Here is a 20,201-nt window from a genome sequence, read left to right on the forward strand (position 1 = left end):
CAAAGGTGCATGTTTACACATGTACAGCAGTGTGTACAAGGGTGCACACTTGCCTGTGCACAAGGGCATGCATGCATACACCCCTGTGCACTTGCGCACACCAGTGTGTGTACACCTATGTGCATGCAAAGGTGCACACTTGCATGTGCGTAGGGGTATGCATGCACACACAAACTTGTGCACACCATTGTGCATGCAACGGTGCATATTTTTCCCATGCCCAGGGGTTTGTGTGCACACATGAACATGTGCACACTCGTGTGCGTGCAAGGGGTGTGCATGCACAAATGAGCATGTGCACAGGGATGCATGTGCAAAGGCGCACTCTTGCACATGCACAGGGGTGTGAATGCACACATGAGCATGCGCACACTTGTGTGTGTGTGTGTGTGCGTGCAAAGGTGCATGCTTGCCTGTGCACAGGAGTGTGCATGCACACATGACATGTCTACATAGGTGTGTGAACAGGGATGTGCCTAGGGGTGTGCATGTACAGCAGCGTGCATGTGGGTGAATGTGTGCACAGGGGTGCACGAGCACCGACGAGTGCATGCACAGGGGCGTGTGTGCAGACATGATCATGTGCACACCCGTGTGTGTGCAAAGGGCTGCACTTGCATGCGCGCTCCCAGTGCTGGCACCCAAACATGTGTGCAAATGGGTCCCTTCCCAGAATCATCTCTGGGTTGGGACCCCCTAAATGGACCCCTGGGTCCTGCACCCTCCCCAGACTGGGATCCCCCCCGGCTGGGTCCCTCCCCGAGGTGGAGCAGGGATGGCAGCACCCCGGGAGCGGCCGGCGGGTTGGGGACATGCGGAGCCAGGGGCGCCCCAGGGTCCCTCTCCCCCCGCGGCTCCCCCGGTGCCGCTGTGGCGCCTCCGCAACCCGTCCGGCCGGTCGGGCCGGGATGCGGCGCCAGCTTCCCCCCCCATCCCGGCATTGCTTCCCGCTCTGGGATATGAGCCGCGAGGCCGGGGCGGGTGGCTGGGGTGCTGGCACCCCGTCCCCTCCCCGCCGCTGTCCCTGTTTCCCATGTGTCCCCCGCCAGGAGCAGCCGGCGCCGGCGCGCCGGGCCGGGAGCCACGGGCAGGCCGGGTCCTGCCGCGCAGCCGGCTCCAGGGCCGGGCTTTCCGCTCCCATGCGGAATGAGGGCTCGGCCGGCGCCGGCTTAGGGGGGCCCTTCCCTTGGTGCCCCTGGGGAAACTGAGGCAGGGAGGCCCCGGCTCGGCCCCCACAGGAGCTGCCTCGGTGGGAAAGGGGAGCGAGAGTCCTGCGGGCGGCTCCCTCTCACGCCCGGGAATGCCGGGAATGTGCGGGACGCAGCAGGAACGCGCGCCAGGGGAAGGTGCCCGGTGGCCACAGCGTCCCCGCGCGCCATCGCCGCCCTTGTTTGCTCTGGAGGAGGCCAAATTCCAGCTTAAGGAATCGCTGCAAACGCCCGCTGCTGTTTGCTCAGGCAGAGGCTGGAAGGACAAACCTCCTCCTTGCAGCAAGTCGAGTCCCTAAACCCGGGGACGAGGTTGGGACGCAGCGCCCGGCTGTGCTGGGGACACCACTCTGGCCCCACATCCCTGCCGCCGTGTCCCATCCATGCTGGAGCCCATCAGCATCAGGTCACCGGAGGCCACCGAGGTGTCCCCACCCAAGCCAGGAAACCCATCCCTGGGGCGGGGGCCGGGTGGCAGCGGGGGGCTGCAGGATGTCCTGCTCCCCGCTCCGCGCTGGCGTCACCTCTCCGGGACATGGGCCGGAGCTGGGAAGCCTTCGCCCCCGCCGGTCGCAGACAATGTCGCTGGAAAGAGTGACGGCACCGGAGACATGCTGTCACCCTTGCGAGGGGACAGCCCCAAGGACAGCCCTGCTGGCAGCCACCCAGTGCGGATGGCAGCTGCTGGCACTGGGCCCTGCTGGATGGATCCGCAGCTGCTTGGAGGTCCCCATTCCCGGCTCTGGTCCCCAACCCCAGCTCATGTTCCCAACCATGGTCCTCAGCCTCATCCCTGTCCCCAGCCCCATCCTTAGCCCTGGTCCCCATCCCCATCTCCAACCCTGGTTCCCATCCCCAGTTCCCAGTGCCAGTCCCCAACCCCATCTCTGTCCCCAGCCCGTTCATAGCCGTGGTCTCTATTCCCAACCCCATTCCTGGTCTCCATCTCCATCCTTGCTTCCCATCTCCAGTCCTGGTCCCCAATCCGGTTTCCAGTGTCCATTCCCATCCCAATCTTCACCCTGGTTCCCAGCCCTGGTCCTCGTCCCCATCTCCATGCCTGTCCCCTGGGTGGCTTCCTACAGGAAGAGCCGTGTCCCAAGGAATGGGGGCTAGTTTCTCCCCGCCCTTGCTGCACAGGGATGGAAATCCAGCAGAATCCGTCTGGACCTTCTTCCTCATGGCACCCGGCCCCAGAGCAGCCGCTGGAAGGAGGCCTGTGGGTGAGCTGCTTCCTGGGAATGCAGAGCGGGTCGAGCCATGCTCAGCTTTTACCTCTGGAATAACAGGATGTCCGTGGATCCCAGCACCCTGCTGGGAACCCCCTGAGGGGTGTCTGCACCCCTGGAATGGGGTTAGCACTCAAGGAAGGGTGTTTGCACCCAAGGAGGGATGTCACCCCCCCAAGACAGGGATCTCTAGGCAAAGCAGGGGGAGTAGGAGCCGAGGGAGGGATGTCTGCTGCAAAAGGAGGCTGTTTGCACCCCAAGAGGGGTTTTAGCACCCAAGACGGCGTCCAGCACCCAAACCGGCGGTGTCACCACCCAAAATGCCACTAGATGGAGCCGTCTGCCCAAGGATGCCCGGCGGGGGCAGCGCGATCCCCCGCCAAGGATCCCCAACGCAAACTGGGGAGAAGGGGGAGCCCTGGGGGCTGCAGGGGGCCTGGGGAACCCCCACGTTGATGGGGGGCACAGGAGGTCCCTGGAGCAGGTTGCTGGGGACAGCTATGCCAGGTGCATCTGTAGGGCCAGTGCCTGTGAATGTCACCACGGCAGCCCCCAGGGTGGGAACAAGCTGCTTCGGACCTTTGGATTCGGGAGATCCAAACTGCCGCTCCCTCCTACAACCCTGCGGCAGCTCCCGGGTTTGGGGCTCCAGCACAAGCCAGGCTGGTCAAGGAGTCTCCCGGAGCCAGAGGCACCAGGGCCTCCCAGTGCCAAACTGGTTCTGGACTGAACAGACCTGCTCCCTGTTTGCGTTTGGCTTCCGAGCTGAATTTGCCTTGCTCTGTGTGCAGGTCTTGAACTGGCTTTTCCTGCTGGAGAAACCATCTAAGAGAAGAAACCAGATCCGGTGATGGTCCAGCTGGAGGGACAGCCGGGCTGGGGACCTCGGGATCTCCCAGCGGCACCTCCAGGACCTTGGGAAAGCTCCCCAGGGAGGTCCTTGCAGAGCCCTGCGCATGCTAAGCAGGATGGGCGACAGGGCTGAGCTCATCCCAGATATTTCTCTATCCCCCCCCTCAATTAATTCTGAAATCTTAAATGACATTTTCTATGCAACAAACAAGCCCATGTCTCAACGTAACCTTTGGGTGATGCTTTTACCTCCTGCCAGAGTCTGGCCTTTATATATACATATAAATATATATAGCCTTTATATATGTATATATATATTTACACATATAATCTTTTTCATTTTGTTTTATTTTATTTTGTTGCGTTATTCTATGTTATCCTGTGTTGTTTAATTTTTTTAAATGCTTAACACCTCCCCAGACCCTCTGTGTTGTTCCGCACCCGCCGTCGCGGGCTCGGCCGGGGCTCGAACTCGCGGCGCGCGGGCGGCGGCGGCGCCGGGGGCGGCCGCCGGGGGGCGCCCTTGCACCGCTGCGGGCGGCGCGGCCGGTTCCGAGCCGGGGCGGGCGGAGAGGGGGGGCAAATAAGTTTCATTCAGCAAAGCAGGAGCCCGGGCCGGCCTCGAGCATCTTCCCAGAATCTCCCATGGAAAAGGAGGCTCCCTGCGGGCAGAGACCCCCCCACCAAAATACTAGGGCCCCCTGCCCAAATACCCCCCCTCACCCCCTCCCCAAATCGCCCCTCTGCACCGGGAGGGGGGTAGGAGCATCGCAATGAGAAGCCCCGGGGCACGGGGGCAGGTTGCAGGGCCCCGGGGTGGGCGATGCTGCTGGGCGCTTGTAGGGCTGCGGGAGGCAGGTTGGGGGCTGCAGCGGCAGCAGGACCGCCAGGGTCCAGACCCATCCCGGGGTCCCCAAAAGGAGGGAGAGGAGAGGTGGGAGGGTACCGAGTTTGGGGTACATGAGGTCCCCCCTGCTCTTGGGGGGGTGGTTCTGCTCCGTGAGGTGACACCAGAGATGGGGACTCAGACCAGCACCTACTGGGAGGCACTGGGCACAGCTGGGAGCCCAGCAGGCCGGTTCACACTCCCTAAGACCCCCCTGCCCATCCTGCCCTCTGAGCCCAGCCCTTCTGCACCCCATGCAAAGACCCCTCCTTTGTCCCCAACCCCTCCCAGGGGCCACCAGCCCCCTAACCCACCCCCCCGAGCCCAAAACACCCGCCTGCCCAGGGGTGCTGCCAACCACCCCCTCCCACCCCTGCGGATGGGAGCTGCCGAGCTGTATTTATTCCCCTTCCTTCCTTCGCTCACATGGTGTTTGGTGAGTGAGGAAGGGAAAGAAAAGAAGGGGAAAAAGAAGAAAAAAAAAAAGAAGAAAAAAAAAAAGGAGAAGGAGAAGGGAAAAAAAAAAGAAAGAAGAAGAAGAAGAAAAAAAAAGCCGAGCAGGAGGCAGAGCGTGTTTTGCCTCCCAGGCAATATTTCTGGAGCCAATCGGAATGCGCACCCACCCTGCCCTGCTCCCTAATTAAAGGCTTTAAGCCGGCGGCCGGGGCCGGAGGTTTGGGCACAGTCGCTCGGGCGCTCGGTGCGAGAGGCCGAGGAGGAGGCGCTGGGAGCCGGGGGCTGCCGCCGGGCGCGAGCCGGAGCCGCCAGGCCGGGGGGGGGTCCCCAGAGCCCCCCCACCCCCCCGCTCCCGCGATGAGCGGCTCCTTCGACAAGAAGCTCTCCAGCATCCTCACGGACCTGTCGGGCTCGCTGAGCTGCCATGCCACCTCCAAGGACTCGCCGACGCTGCCCGAGTCCTCCGTCACCGACCTGGGCTACTACACGGGCCAGCACGACTACTACGCGGGCCAGTCGTACAGCCAGCCCGTGAGCCACTACCCCTACCACCAGTTCAACCTCAACGGCATCGGCGCCGCCGGCACCTACTCGCCCAAGTCCGACTACTCGTACAGCCCCTCGTACCGCCAGTACGGCCACTTCAGGGACCAGCAGCTCCCGGCCCAGGAGGCAGGTAGGAAATCCCGGGAAAAAGCAAGGGGAACGGGATGGGCAGAGGGACGTGGATGTCCTGAAGGTTCCTGCAGGCAGCGTGCTCGGGTTGAGAGATGAATTTGCCAACGTGCCCCATGACGGGGCTGATGATGGGGGGTCCGCGCGGCTGCGGGGGGAACGCGTCGGAGGAAGGGGGAGCCCCCATCCTGACACCCCTGCCCTGTGCCCAGTGTCAGTGAAGGAGGAGCCGGAGCCGGAGGTGCGGATGGTCAACGGGAAGCCCAAGAAGATCCGCAAGCCGCGGACCATCTACTCCAGCTACCAGCTGGCGGCTCTGCAGCGGCGCTTCCAGAAAGCCCAGTACCTGGCGCTGCCCGAGCGTGCCGAGCTGGCCGCCCAGCTGGGGCTCACCCAGACCCAGGTAAGGGACGAGCCCCCCCGGACCCCCCTGCCACCCTGGCCAAGCCGGCAGCACGACCCAATTGGCGGATTGGGCGGATCGGGCCCCTTTTCCCAGTTTTCAGAGCTCATCCCGGCAGTCTCCAGGGCTGTCGGCACCTGGAGTGCAGTGGCAGAGAGCTGCTCTGAACCTTCCTGCTGCTCCCATTCCCCGGGCCCTCTCCGATCGGAGAAAAAGGGAATTCGGGAAGCAGGCGCTTCCCCTGTGAAGGGACCGGTTTTGGGTTTAGGGCTGCAGTTTGGGTTGTATTTGAAGCCTTGCTGTAAAAGCAGGTGGCAGGCCGGTATCCCGGGCTTCTCCAGCTATGGAGAGGGTGAATTTGGGAATGGGGGAAGCAGCAACCTGACAGCGGGAGCCCCCATCCCCGATCCTCCGGGAAGCGCCAACGTGCAGCCTCCTCCGTCCCCAGCGTGCGGCAGAAGCGAGGGGTCAACCCGCAATTTGGGGGGCTCAGAGGAGCCCCCGGGCTTTGCACCGCTCCCCCCGGCCCCGACTCATCCCTCAAGCCCCGGGGCTGGGCCCCGGCGCCCTTGTGCCGCCCTTGGTGCCGCGCTCGCCCTTCTTCCTCCTCCTCCTCCTCCTCCTCCCCGGGGCGATGAAGCAATCGGGGCCACTCGCAAAGGGCTGACGGAGCGCGTCACCCGCTCCCAGAGGGACATCCTGTTTGGGTGACAACCGCCGTCCCCCCCGCCCCTTCGCCGGGGGCCAAGGGCGCCGCGTCGCAGCCTCACCCGGCGCCGGCGCCGCAGCCGGCGCGTCCCGCGTGACGACGCGGCCCCGACATTCCCCGTGGCCCCTGCGTCCCCGCGGGGCATCCGGGCTCCCTGAGCCGGGGGTCCCCAGGACACCTCCCGTTTGTGCCCGGTTTCCCAAGTGCCGGGCTCTGCTGCGATGCTCCATGTGCTCCGTTTTCCTGCGACAACCCAGCTCCCCTTGTTTTCGCTTAACATCCCGAATCCTCCAGTTTTCCCGAGACGTTCCAAATACCCCTGTTTTCCGATGATGTCCCAAATCCCCCTGTTTTCTGACAATGTCCCAAACCCCTCTCTTTTCCCACAATGTCCCAAATTGCCCATTTTCCCTCAATATCCCAAATCCCCCAATTTTCCCGCAACCTCCCAAATCCCTCAACTTTCCCATGCCCCCCATTTTCCCATGCCCCCCTCCCCACCGTTTTCCCGCGGGGAAGGGAGGGAATTCCTTGCCCTGGGCAGGGAATCGCCCCTCACTCACGCTCCTCGCTCCCTCCCTCGGCGCCCAGGTGAAGATCTGGTTCCAGAACCGCCGCTCCAAGTTCAAGAAGCTCTACAAGAACGGCGAGGTGCCGCTGGAGCACAGCCCCAACAACAGCGACTCCATGGCCTGCAACTCCCCCCCGTCGCCGGCCGTCTGGGACAGTAACTCGCACGGCAGCGCCGCGGGCCGGACGCCGCTCCCGCAGCCGCTTCCCTACAGCTCCTCGCCGGGATTCCTGGACGAGCACAACCCCTGGTACCATCCGCAGAGCCTCGGCGCCCCACACCTGCCCCCGCAGCCGCCCGGCCCCTCCATGCATCACACCTCGCCGGGACCCCCGGCCAGCTCCGGCGCCGTCTACTAGGGACATGGCCAGGACGTTTTCCTTGCTTTGATTTTTCTCCTCTTTTTTCCCCCCAAATCCTCACCCCGTTTTTTTTTTTTTTTCCCTCTTTTTTGGAAACGAGTTTCCAGGACACACATGTACGCACGCCCCTATATATACACTTATGTATCCTAGACTCTCCCAGCTCATCTCAGGAACAGCAGAACTGCAAAGTTCAATGCCATAGATCCACGCCGAGAGCAGAGGGAAGGCACAAGAGCGGTGGCAAATTCTTCTTTAGATACATACATATATATGTATGTATATATATATATTTTTTTTTCCATCACCCCCCTAATGGTAATAGAGCTCCAGTGTCATCTGACCACCAAGGAGCGGCAGCTCCGGGGATTTCGCTGCTGCCGGAGCCACACGATTCCCGGGAGCTCCGCAAGCCGCTTCCTCTGGGATGTGGGACCCTGACGACTGCTCATCCCCAAGGATCAGCTGGGGGCCGGGAATGTCAGTCCGTATGGGAAGGAGGGGGCCAAAGGTGCCATGAGGAAGAGGAAATGAGGAAGAGCGGCGACGTTTCGACGGCTCCATCCATCCACAAAAGCGGGAGGCGCTTTGCAGCCTGCTGTGCTGGATCCGGACTCTCTGGACACTTTTCCAGCATCTAAATCCATCCCTGCTGTGGGGAGATGGATCCAGAGCCGACGCTTGGCAGGTGCAAACGGAGCCCGATCCCGGCCGGGCCGATGGGACCGGGGCAGCGGCGTCGGCCTCCGTGCGGGAATCGCCCGGGACGATGCTCGAGCCACGAGGTGGTTATTTAAAAGAGAAGGGGGGTGGGGGGAGAAGATATTTTAATATTTAAAACTGTTCGGGAAAGGCTTAAGTTATTTTTTAAAAGAGAAAATGATCGTGCTGACGTCCGTTTTCTAACAGTGCCTCCACCTGTGTCATTTAAGCTAATGGCAAAGCCAATATTGCCTATTTTTTAAATAAATCAACAACAGGTTTTAAAAAAAAACTCTAATATTTTTTAAGAGAATGATGCTATTTTTTTAAAAGCAGAAAGTGCTGTTTTAAGAAGCGTTCGTATGTGTTGTACAGTCCCGAGGATCTTATTTATGTTGCCTTATATAAATAGGGGTGAAGGGGGGAAAAAAAAGCGTGTACATAAGGTTCGTTTGTATAAAGTTGATCAAAACTGAAGTGTTTCGCTCTGTTTTTTTGCTTGCTTTTTCTTTAAAAAAAAAAAGGAAAAAAAAAAAAAGAAAGAAACAAGTTCTGAAATCTGGAGCTCGGCACTGTGCTCCAGTGCAGCCACTGAGGGAAATCCGGGGAATCCAGGTTGCTCTTTGCGCTGGATGCAGGAACCTGCTGCCTTTCCTACCTCATTACCGGGAACGAGTGGGTTTTTGGCTGCGCAAACTGGAGGAATGAGTGGGGGGACTGTTTATCCCTTGGGATCGGGGGACCGAAGCGTCGCACCCGGCTCCTGGCCACTGACCTGGGGTGAATCCGCCTGGCTCACCCGACCCAGGACAAATCCCGTCACTTCAGAGCGGGGGAATTTGTCCTGGATCCGAGGGGCAGCTGCTTTGAAGTGGCGCATCCCGGCACTGCCACCCCTGCAAAGACGGGGACTTTGTGCCAGGGCCGCATTGCGCCCAGCTGCCCTACGGCAGCGGCTTCGGACCCTGCCACCGCCTCCAATTTGGGGCAATAAACCCCAAACGGCACCTTGGGAGCTGCTTGCGGGGGGAGCGGGACCCTGGCACTGTGGGAAGCAGCAGGGATCACTCTGGTTCCCATTCCCGCTCCGCACGGTGCCGACGCATCGGGCAGCGTGCGGGAACCCACCTGGGGACTGGCGTCCCCCAAACTCCATCCCGATGCTCTCAGAGCCGCCTGCTCCGAGCTTCCCATAGGAAATCCCAGCTGGAGCCCCCAGCGCATCCCCCCTCCCAACATTCACACAGGGGGCAAGAAGCCACCCGAAACCCACGCGTAGCCCCGGGGCGGCAGCGTCCCCGCGGCGCCCAAGCCCTGTCCCTGGGGTGCCGGATCCGAAGGGTTAAGGGAGGCTGCGTGCGAGCCGGGCGTGCGGGCAGACACGCTGGAGACGCCGCGTTTTATTAGCGGGAGGCTGCCAGCAAGGAGCGGAGGCGGCGGAGCGAGGAGGAGAGCGAGCGCCGCGGCCCCGCGCGCTGGGAGCTGAACGGGCATTATTAGTATTTCAAATTAAGGGAAAAAAAATAAAGAAATAAAAGATTTCCTATGCACAAAATATAGAAAGACTGGGTGCATTGCTCTGCACACAGGTGCTAATCCTGCTCCCTCTGGGAGCGTTGCCGTCCAGACCTGATGCTCTGGTGATGGGCGCCCCAGCTCGCTCACAGCCCCTCATCACCTTCCAGCTGCTTCCCTTTTTCCTCCTGCATCCCAGCCGCGGAGCCCATCCTGGCCCACGCTGCAGGGTGCCCGAAGGGCCGGGAAGCGGCCGCCGCGGCGGTGTCCCACGGGAGCCCTTGGCACCTGCCGGCGCGGGCGCGTGTCCCTGCGCGGCTCCCGCACCCTTGCAACACGCTGCGGCCGGCCCCTTGCGTCAGGAGGTGCCGGCACCGAGTGCGTGGGCCGCCCGGCGCCCCCGGCCCGGACCCGGCACCGCTCCGGCTCCGTCACCACCCGGGCTCTTGGCTAACGTGGCACATGGGAGCCGGAGCGGCACCGGGCGGGAAGGGGCCACAGAGCAGTCACCCCTGTGCAACCCCCCTGCCAAGACGAAGGGGCTGCTTTGCAGCCCTTGCGGAGATGCATCCAGTCCCCTTGCCTCGGCCCTCCAGGAAGGGCATTTTCCAAGGATTTTGCTCAGCCACTGGGCTAGGGATGCTCTGGTCAAGGGAGAAAAGTGGGGAGATCTGCTTCAGTGATGCCCTACTGAAAACTCCAGAGAGGAGGCCAAGCGCATTGGGAGGAAAGGCAGAAAAGTCTTAACAGCCGCCCCTGCAACTCGAGCCCCTTCCCTGCTCCACAACAGCCCACCCTGCCCCTAGACTTGGCCCATCTCGGCCCAGAGTGAAGGATGTTGGTGGAAACAGCCCCTGGAGGAGCCCCTTTCCCTCGCAGGGGTGGAGGCAACGTGGGTGAGCGGGGACAGGGTCCAAAAAGCGATTCACATCCCCAGTGCCAGCCCCCAAAGCGCCCCCGGCTTCCCAAAGGAGCCAGGCGGGAGGAGCCGGGCGACCCCAGCCCTCCATCACGGGGCTTTATTAGCGCCTCATCTTCAACAGCCGCTAATTGCCCGTAACTCCCCCGGGAGGGTGGCAAGAAGCCCCCTCTCCCACCATTACTATAATTGAGGCCCCTTTTGAGCAGTGTGTAGATGTGTGTGTGTGGGGCAGCCCCCTTTCCTGTGCTCCGGCCCCCGGGTACTATTATCCCAGGAGATTTTCCATGCATCATCCCAGGGCTCTCGCCCAAAAGCCCCCACAATGTGTCCGACGGGAGCACAAGGCAGCTGGAGCTTTACAATTGCATGGTTGTTTTTATAAAGGGAACATATACAATAAAAACTGTCCTTATAAATAAAGCCAGGCGGGTGGCAACCCCTTTTCCGAGTGGCTCCCAGAGCTTTCTAGTCCCTTCCAGAGCTGCATGGAGCCCCTTGACGGAGATCCCTCCTGTGTCCATCAATGGAGGCATCTGGGAGCTCCAAGTCCTGCCCGCCGGGATGCAGGATGGAGGATGCTCAACTGGTCCCTACGGACAGCAGTCTCCTTCCTCCTCCTGGCGCTTCCATGGGGGCTCCCAGCACCCGGAGCCAGCGGGTGCTGGAGTGGCAGCAGTGTCACATCATGGGGGCGCGGGGGACGGCGTCCTGCGAGTGCGGCTGGTACCAGGGCCCGAAGCTGCTGATGTAGCCGCTGGGGGCCAGGGGAGGCCCCTTTGCCGGCAGGGGCAGGTCCCAGAGCGGGGGGATGCCGGGCGAGCAGGGCGACAGGGAGGACGGCGCCGCGTGGAGCTGCTCGCCGTCGGGCGCGCTTGGGCCCTGCTTCAGGATCTTCTTGTACTTGGAGCGCTTGTTCTGGAACCAGATCTTCACCTGCGGGCGAGACCGGGGTGAGCCGGGGCGAGGGGACGGGAACGGGAACAAAATGCCCCTTGTACCACTCCCCCAGCGTCAAGGATTTTAACAAATCCTTTCGGGGCCGCAGCCTCCCGTTCCCTAAGGCTACACCTGCCCTTGTCCAACCCATTCGGCCTGGGGGGGGGGTCTACAGGATAAGCCAGGCTCTGAGCCCAACCCTTTACGAGCCACTAGAGAATCCACCACAGGCAGCTGGAGCGAGAAGAGGCGCAGCGAGGGCGGGCGCCGCACGCGATAAGCGCAGCAGGACGCGGGAGTCGCCAGCCACGTGCGCGTCCCCGCGTCCCCCCTGCGCCCCGGGGCCGCGGCCGGCCGGGCGCCGGGCTGGGCCGGGCGCGGTGGCCCCCGGGGGCCAGCGAGCGGCTGCCGGGGTGGCGGCCCCGCTCATTCCTCCCCGCGGTTCCCCCCCGCGCTGCCGGCAGGTTCCCACTTGCCTCGTCTTCAGCGGCTTTATGAGCTCGCTGCGCCCGTGGCTCCGGGCTGCACCGCTGCCGCCTGCCTGTCTCTCCCCATCGCCTTCAAAAACCCGCTCGCCCCTTCCCGCGGCGCGGGGCACGGCCGGGCCGGCAGCCAGGCTCCGGGGCTGGGAAAGTCCCGGCACCGCTGGGAGGTGCAGGCAGGGCAGCCCCAGCCCCCAGAGCGGCGGCCCGTGCGGCGCCGGCTCCCCCCGACGGCTCCGAGCCCGGAGCGTTCGGCACCGCGCTCCGGACAGGGCTGGGAGCTGCGGATTTGCTCCAACCCCTGCCCTGGCACCGGCTGCAGAGGAGAGGGAGCAGGGCCGCATCCTGCTCCGTGCGGGGTTTGCTCGGGCCGTACCTGGGTCTGGGTGAGCCCCAGCTGGGCGGCCAGCTCGGCGCGCTCGGGCAGCGCCAGGTACTGGGTCTGCTGGAAGCGCTGGTTGAGGGCCTGCAGCTGCAGGCTGGAGTAGATGGTGCGCGGCTTGCGCGCCTTCCTGCCCCTGCCGCTGCCGCGCAGCTCGCCGGCCGCGGGCTTGTCGTGCCCTGGATGGCGGGGAGAGGAGAGGAGAAAGGAATTAAACCTCGTGCATGCATGGCAAACGTCCCAGGAGCAGCGCCCCATCTATGAGGGGGGCACTGGGTTTTGCTTGTTGTAGGTTATTTTTGAGGGGTGGGAGAGGGGCGAGTAGGGGGTATCTTTTTGTTTGGTGCTTCAAAGTTGGGGGCTCTTTTGGTTGAGCCCCCCCCCCCCAAAAGTAAAGAGGTCCCCAGGGAGCCTTGCTGCAAAGCCTGACCCGAGGAGCCAGGTTTCTGGCTCATCGCATCTCCACCACCCCTGTCTTGTCCCTTCCATGGTTTTGAGCATCCTCTGCTCCATCCTGAGCCCAGGACCTCGGCAGAGCGGAAACTCGGCAGCTGCCGGGAACAAAGTGACCATGGGCTCAAAGAGCACCAGGTCCCCACGGGTGCCCTGGATGTGGCCTCACACCCACAGCCAGCCTCAGCTCCCTGGAGCCCCCGAAGGAAATGGGGGCCCTGAAGCCGAGGACTAACTTCATGCCATGGGCTCGGCCGGGGTCCCATTCTGTCCCCCCAGGGCTGATGAGCCCTCGAGCCGCTGCCCTGCAGCATCACTGCATGTGCAGTTTATTTGTGAGGAAACCAGACGGTCGCACACTGGGAGGAGTCGGGGGCTGCGATCAGGGCCCAGCAGCACCGGAGGAGAGCGGAGAAGCTGCCCGGCCCGAGGGGCGGCCATGGGACAAAAGAGGTGGTCGCCAGGATGGGGGGCACGGGACTTTCACACCGCCCATCCCCTGCACGAACGGGGCTCGTCCGCAGCCCCGCGTTTCCCTTCCCGGCCCTCGGGGCTTCCCCGCTCCCCATCCCGGCCCTGCCGCCCCTCACCCCGCACCGGAACGAGCCTCTCCCCGGGGGCCGGCGACGCTCCGACGGCCGCGGGGCCGGCGCAGCCCCGCGACGGGGCGGCCCGCGGGCTCCTTACCTGCGTCCTGCAGCCGCGCGCCGGGGACCAGCCCGGCCGGGGGCAGCGGGGCACCGGGGGCCGGGTAGGGCACGTAGGGGCCGCCGGGGGGGTCTCCGCCGCCGCCGCCGTACGGGAAGGGCGCGGGGCGGCCGTAGGAGGCGGCGAAGGGCGGCGGGTCGAGGCAGGGGGGCCCGGCGGCGGGCAGCGCGTAGCGGGGCGCCGAGGGGCAGCCCAGCTCCAGGAAGGCTTTGGGGGGGTCGGGTCCCAGCAGGCTCTCGGCTACGGAGCTCATGGTCATGGCGGCCGGGCCGAGCCGGGCCGGGCCGGGGCGAGCAGCCCCCGCCGAGCCCGCAGCGCCGCCGCCCCCCGACGGGCTCCGCGCGGCGGCCCCGCGCCCGGGGGCTCCCCCGCCCGTCCCGCCCCGGCCACGCCCCCGTGACGTCACCGGGGTCCCCCCCCTTTTCCCCCAGGGGGGTAGCCCCCCCCACCCCGGGGGGCAGCCCCCTGCACCGTCCTCGACGGCCCCCCCATCCCGTCCCGGTGCAGCGGGGGCTGTGGAGGGAGGTTCTCCCCCCCCCGGCCGGGCAGAGGAGGGGGGAACCCGCGTTAAAGCGGGGCCGGGGGGGGGGACACGGATCATCCTCCCCTTCCCTGTCCCGCTGTGTCCTGGCTGGGCCCTTTGCCCACCCCATCTGCATTTCCCACTTGGAGCGCGGGGAACCCCTTTCCCAGGGACCTCCCTGCACATTGCAAGGGCAGGAAGGGGTTAAAGACGTGTGTCCCCCCTCCCTGTGGGGCTGGGGTGGGAAGAGGGGCGCTGCTATGGGGTGAGCATCGGTCCCACTGGCCACCAGGCTCTGGCCCCCACCAGCACTGGCAAAAATGAGCTGTCCCCATGGCCCATAGCCCTTCATGGGACTCAGGGGACATCCATGGGTCCCCGGGAGCCTGGAGGGTGGGTTGGGGGCATGGGGCCACCCAGGGTTCCCCAGGGATGCACCCCAGGGCAGGACGGGCTGAGACTGCCCGCTCTCAGCTCACGGGTGTGTTTCAACATTGAGGGGCTGTCCCTAAGGATGGACACGGACAGAGGCACGGACACTGGGATGGAAGGACACACATGGGGCACTGGCACTGACTCTCAGGGCTGGAGATGCTGGCGGGGACGCGGGTGTCTCCATGCTGGAGCGCCAGTCACGAGCGCGCCGGGTCTCAGCGCCGCGTGGCGCGGGCTCTGCCCGCCGGAGCAGGGTGACACGCGGCCGGGGACGCCGCCAGGGAGGGCCCCCCCGTCCCCACCCACCCATTAGACCATCTTCAAAACATGTTTCCATGTCGCCATCGCGCTGGGGCTGAGTCACTCGCAGCTTGGGCCGGGAGCGTTGATATAAATAGCCCTGCTGTGCGCTAGCCCCAAGACCCACTGGGATCTGTTTCCTATTCCAAAACTCCAAAGAAACCGTGACTTGTCCTCCCATAGACACCTCATCCCAGATCTCTGCTCATCCCAACCTTAGACCTTTGCTCACAGCTCCCAAAATGACCATTTACAGCCCCAAAGGGCAGCCCGTCAGTGCCGGTGTCCCCATGCTGGCTCTTGGCTCGTCTCCATCCCCACGCTGGAGCTGGAACAGGTGCCACATCCCCAGGGCCGCCCTGGGAGCCACATCCACCCATGGAGGAGATCCGGGCTCAGGGTCCTACACGAGCCCCAGTCCAGCTGGGGAAGAGGCTGGTCCCGATGCTCTGCTGTTCCCAGTTGCAGGGGACAAAGGTGGAAAATCCTAACTCCACCAGACAAATTGGGGCAAAACAGCCAAAAAAAAGAAAGCTATGGAGGAATCTAGATGTTCACCAACTCTGCCTGAATCATCTCCAACGAGCCTGGCTCGGCCACCACCAAAGGCAAAGCGTAGCCACGGCGAGAATCAAAGGGAGCCTCCACGGATCTGCTCCTCACTTTCCCTGCGCGGTGACTCAGCTTGCCCTGGCTCCGGGGACGGACGCGCGCGGACTTGCTGGGGTGAGCGCCCGGCAGCGCCGCTCCCGCCGCAGCCTCCCCGTCCCGGCTCCGCAGGGACCAGGAGGGAACGGGGGGAACCTGGATGCTCTGGTGAAGCAGTTTGGGGACCGTCTGAAGAAGGACGTGATGGCCGAAGATGACCATGTGCGGCTGGAGATGACCACGTTGCTGCGGACAGATCGCCAGCCTGTCCCCATGCCCAACCAAGGGTCACCTCACTTGGGAGCAGGGAGGACATTGAGGACCTCACATAAGCAGTTTCCTTGGGGGCTATCCCAGCCAACCGTGCCTGGGGGCAGCAGATCTATGGCACCCCCATTTAGGGACATCTCCATGTTCATCCCATGCTACGGGGCAACCTGGAGGGCAATGGGGACAGGAGCAGGGACAGGAGCCAAGCTCGGGCTCTCCTCCTCCACCAGCCTCGCTCGGGCGGGCTCTCGGGTGGAGGCTCGGGAGGTCACCGGCTCCCTTGGGCTGTTGCCGCCCTTCTCCGAGGGGACACCCCATCCTGGAGGCCACAGGAGGCTGCGGTCGCGCTGCCCGCAGGCTCCCTCGGCAGACAGGGCAGGAGCAGGAGCGCCGGCTCCGCGCTGCAAAACCCCCGTCCCGGCCGGCTCTGCGCCGGGCTCCCGGAGCCGCAGGGAAGGAGCCGGGGCCATCGCGGAGACAGACGCGGGTCCTGGGGGCGAGATCCGGGAGCCGCCGTCCGCGCGGAGCTGCCAAGACAAACCGAGCGCTAAATTAAAAAAATAAATCAAGGCCGCGCTCGGAGCCAATTAAAGTGTCGGGGCTGGAAGGTGCTGACACCCACCGGGACCCACGCGGAGGCGGGCGGCGCGGCCGGGACGGCGCCCGCTGCGATGCCCGGCCGGGAGACAGGGCTCCGCTTCCAGCGGGAAGCGGCGCCGGGGGCTCCCGGTCTCTCCCCGGCTGGCACCGGCTCGGGAGGCGGATGAAAGCGGGGCGGATTAAAGGGGCGCAGGGAAGGGAGAAGGGGCAGGGAAGCGTGTGCCAGGTAGCAAACCCGGCAGATCGCCCGAGATAAAGGGAGATCGCGGCAGCTGTAATTACGCGCTGCAGATAGAGCGAGCGGCGAGGGGAGAGCCCCGAGCCAAGTACAGGATTTCTGAGTTAATGGAAGCCCAAGGAGAAGTTAATAACAAGACGAAGGCAGCCGGAGCAGACAGCCTGGCGTCTGCCCTCCCACACTCCGCCGCTGCCGCATTAGCGAAGCCTCGCGCTATCTGCAGCCCCGCGCGGTCCGCGGGGACACGGCACCGGCGCGAACCCGCAGCCGCTCCGCGCTTCGGGGGTTTTCTCTTTTTGCTTTTGTTGGTTTGCAAAAGTCAAGTGGCTGCAAAAAGCTGCTCTGAGGGAAGGAAGGGGGGATGAAGGGCATTTCGGGAGCATCCGCCAGGAGGGCATTGGAAAACTCCATCGCCTCCCATCTGCTTTTTGGTGGGGAAGCTTTGGGGAGACATAAGGGAAGAGACAGTTCATCTTTGCTGTTTCCCCTTTGCCTTTTTGCAGATCGATGAAAACTCTAGGTTGGATTTGGGGAAGGTTTTCTGGAAAAAAAAATCAGAAAACAAGTCACCCTCCCCTTGCTTCTATCCTCCCATAACACAGCAAGCAAACATGTTGCTTGCTTTGGAACTGCAAGTATTTTCTGGGACCAAGATTCAGTCTGGGTTTGATTTCCACATGGAGCATCAGTGGAAAACAAGAGGAGTAAAAGGACCAGGGATGATGGTGCTGGGGGAAAAAACCATCCTTCCAACCCGCAGCACTGCAACCCTTGACCGCTGCCAAAACCAGGGAAATAGGGAGCAAAATATAGGGAGGAGCCATGGGGACCCCTGGCCTGGGCAATGATGGCCCATCTGGAAACCTTTGGGGAAGGTGTGAACAGTCAGGACCCAAATGTGACACATTTAATTAATTAGGCCATTCGTTAGCCCCAGCCTCAGCACCTTGCCCTGCTAATTTGACAAGAGCAGCAGTTACAGGGGCTTTTTAATCCTCATTTAGGTCCCGTCACCCTTAACGTGGACAGCTGGAGGTGATGCTCAATGGTGTTAAATGCACACAGGTGTCCATGTTGCTCCAGCTTCTTGTCCGGTTTCCTGCCCATCTCCTATGGAAAAATAGCATGAAAAAATGCTACAACTCCCATTTCTGAGTGCAACAGCAAAAAAGCACATCTTGCAAGTACTTTACTGTTTGCATTGTGTTGAATTTCCCAATTTGTTTTTTCTTTCTTTTTTTTGTTATAGATAACTGTTTAGACTGATTTCCTCCCAGGGCAAGCAGTACACCAGGCACATTTAAGAACTGGCCCATGTTTTTGCAATATTTCCAGGAGATTCTTCCTTGCACAAATGCTCTTTTCCTTTCCTATCGCCGGCCCGTCTTTCGGGATGCTGCTATTTTCCCGGTTACTGAGATGCATTAAGGGTTTGTAATTTTAACAACATAACGAGGCAATTATTAATGGCTAGATGCAGTGTTTAAACTGGAAGATAATCAAGCGTTGGCCTCTCAGCAGAGAATTTGATGCAATAAAGCCCGATTAATTTGTTTTAAAATAATTTCTTGCAGGCACATGGCTCTAAAGCATAAATTTTGGCACTGAGATGGGCAGCGTGTATGGGAAGAGCAGCAGCTCCCAGGGAGTTGGTGAGGTCGGGAATAAGAGTCTTCTGGGCAAAGAACCTCCTGGGGATTTTTTTTTTTTCATTGGAAGATTTTTTTTTCCCCTTTGAAATCAAGTTCATTTTTAACAAGTCACTGTTTAAAAAAATTAAATTTTCAGTAAGTGGAACGAAATCCATCAGTTTTCTCAAAGCAGATTAATTTATTGGCTGGGAGGGTTGGAAGTGGCTGCATCTTGCCGAGGATTTTCTTTCCAGGAAATCGGTGGAAAAGAGGGATCTGGGCAGTGGGGCCGAGCCCCTGACCTGTGCCGGGATGTGCTCCTGTTAGCTGAGGTCCCCTGGCAAAGTCCTGCAAGGAGGTCAGGAGAAGAAGGGGAAAAAGTAAAGTAAAATAACTGTGAAATGTTACTGATGGAGAAGGCACTTTTCAATGGAGAGGGAAACATACTTTGCGTTGACATTTCCTGTCTTTAGAAAAGACCCAAGACTTTCACCAAAACCCCAAACACACACACACATTCACAGAAAGTCCTCAAGTGCTTTAACAGAGAACAGTGTTCCTAAAAGTCCCTTTATTTCTGGTGGTTGAGAGTCTGAGAAAGATTATTTCAGCACTTCTTTTTTCTTTCTTTTTTCTTTCTTTCTTTCTTTTTTTTTTTTTTTTTAAGAAAGGAAAGAGCAGGAAACAGGAAAAAACAGGAAAGCTTCAAAATTTCTGGAGCAGTGAGGGAGGTGCTGGGGGAGCAGCTCCTGGGCTGGACCTGGTGCATTCCCTGTGTCCCAGCTCTGTATTTTAAGCGCCGTTGACCGATGCCTTGGTAGCGATTTTGGGAGCTCTGGGGAATTTCGTTCTTCACATGCACCATGTAAAAAGAATCATTCCAACCTCTGGGGCAAAATTCCCAGGCTCGATTTGAGCATAATTCTCAGTGTGAGCTTTTTTGCCCGAAGAGAGGGGTCGAGGGATGCAGATACAGGTTGCAAAGTGACCCTGGTGACACCGTGGGCATCATCCGGGGCTCTAATGACATCCAATGGCTAATGCCAACACGGCCATGCCGGCCGGCTCGCCGGCTGCAGGATCAGGGCTCCCTGGCCACCATCCTGCGCCGTGGAGCCATCCAGGGACACTGTCACCTTGCCGGGGACGCGCCACCAAGCCGGTCGGGGTGGCGTCACCTGCCCGGCGCGCTCGCAGGGGGTCATTAGGGGAGCCGTCGGTCCCCGCAGCACGCGCCGGGGATTTGCATCTCCGCGGAAGGTGGAATCAGGAGACAGGGAAGGAGAAAAAAAAAATGGTGGCGGTGACTGTATAATTAAAGCCCTATTAGGAGGCGCCGGGGAGTCTCTGGGGGAGCAGGGAGGACGGGATCGCGGTGTCCCCAGGCAGCGCCGGTGGGGACAGGGCTGCTCGCCCGGGGCCCTGGGATCCTCATCCCTGCTCCAGAGGCACTCGGAGAAGGAGCTTCCCCTGGAGCCGTAGGTGACTTTGGCCCATCCGGTCTGCGCTGAGCGGTGACTTTCCATCCCTTTGCCAGGCTCCCCTTGTTGGCGGTGACATGCGAACGTCCCCTGCCATCAGCGCTGCCCCAAACCACCCCCCTTCCCCTTCTCCTATTCAGGGGAAAACCGAGCAGGTTGCGGCAGGGATTTGACAGCAAATCCGCCCGTTTCCCTGCTGCCCACCAGATTCCCGCAGCCCGGAAGAATAGCCGGGCCGCGTCGCCCTGGGGCGCAGGTGCCGGCTCCAACGCCGCCCCTCTCGCCTCTCCCGGCTCCCGCATTAGTTGTGGTTCAGCAGGCGCTGAATGGGGACTGGAATTCCTTAATCCACCTGCGACCTGCGCCGGAGCTTTCCCAGCCCCAGCCCCGTAACCCAACGCCGCGGAGCACAAAAGCCGGGAAGGCATCGCCCGCGCCAAGCGCGCCTCGGAGCCTCACCCCCCGGGACGGGGGCGGCCCCCAGGGCGCCGAGCCCTTTGAACAGCGATTTGCTGGCAAGGGCTTCGCTCCCTCCTTTGTTTCCTTGGAAAATTCCAGCTCGCGGCGGCCGCGCTCTCCCGGAGTCCCCCTTTGGGCCGCTCGGAGCCGGCAGCTTCGAGCCCC

General features: G+C 61.9%; 2 protein-coding genes across 3 annotated transcripts; one reads left to right on the forward strand and one right to left on the reverse strand.

The window, feature by feature from the left end:
- Positions 1–4,799: 4,799 nt before the first annotated feature.
- DLX3 (distal-less homeobox 3) lies at positions 4,800–7,348 on the forward strand. Its single transcript, XM_088532610.1, has 3 exons — positions 4,800–5,307; positions 5,519–5,709; positions 7,010–7,348. The coding sequence occupies exons 1-3, from the start codon at positions 4,989–4,991 to the stop codon at positions 7,346–7,348; spliced, it is 849 nt and encodes a 282-aa protein (XP_088388736.1). The 5' UTR covers positions 4,800–4,988.
- Positions 7,349–11,168: 3,820 nt separating this feature from the next.
- Positions 11,169–13,710, reverse strand: DLX4 (distal-less homeobox 4). 2 transcript variants are annotated; one of them, XM_088532612.1, is made up of 3 exons: positions 13,431–13,710; positions 12,285–12,469; positions 11,169–11,423 (listed from the first exon to the last, which is right to left on the reverse strand). In XM_088532612.1, exons 1-3 carry the CDS (start codon positions 13,708–13,710, stop codon positions 11,169–11,171), a joined length of 720 nt encoding a protein of 239 aa, XP_088388738.1. The 2 variants fall into 2 exon arrangements, with proteins under 2 accessions (XP_088388738.1, XP_088388737.1); XM_088532611.1 differs by having other exon boundaries at positions 12,285–12,458; positions 13,408–13,710.
- Between the last annotated feature and the right edge of the window lie 6,491 nt (positions 13,711–20,201).

This window comes from Tinamus guttatus, unplaced genomic scaffold, assembly GCF_059628265.1.
Source record: "Tinamus guttatus ecotype Peru unplaced genomic scaffold, ASM5962826v1 Tinamus_guttatus_pri_ptg000463l, whole genome shotgun sequence".
NCBI classification, from domain to species: Eukaryota; Metazoa; Chordata; class Aves; order Tinamiformes; family Tinamidae; genus Tinamus; species Tinamus guttatus.

Excerpts from the sequence above, each read along its gene's own strand:
- DLX3 (XM_088532610.1), top strand. The coding sequence starts at position 4,989 with ATGAGCGGCTCCTTCGACAAGAAGCTCTCCAGCATCCTCACGGACCTG. Across the intron at positions 5,308-5,518 it reads GCTCCCGGCCCAGGAGGCAG|TGTCAGTGAAGGAGGAGCCG; the intron begins GTAGGAAATCCC and ends CCCTGTGCCCAG. Across the intron at positions 5,710-7,009 it reads TGGGGCTCACCCAGACCCAG|GTGAAGATCTGGTTCCAGAA; the intron begins GTAAGGGACGAG and ends CTCGGCGCCCAG.
- DLX4 (XM_088532611.1), bottom strand. The coding sequence starts at position 13,710 with ATGACCATGAGCTCCGTAGCCGAGAGCCTGCTGGGACCCGACCCCCCC. Across the intron at positions 12,459-13,407 it reads AGGAGCCCGCGGGCCGCCCC|CCCGCGGCCGGCGAGCTGCG; the intron begins GTCGCGGGGCTG and ends GGGCACGACAAG. Across the intron at positions 11,424-12,284 it reads TGGGGCTCACCCAGACCCAG|GTGAAGATCTGGTTCCAGAA; the intron begins GTACGGCCCGAG and ends TCTCGCCCGCAG.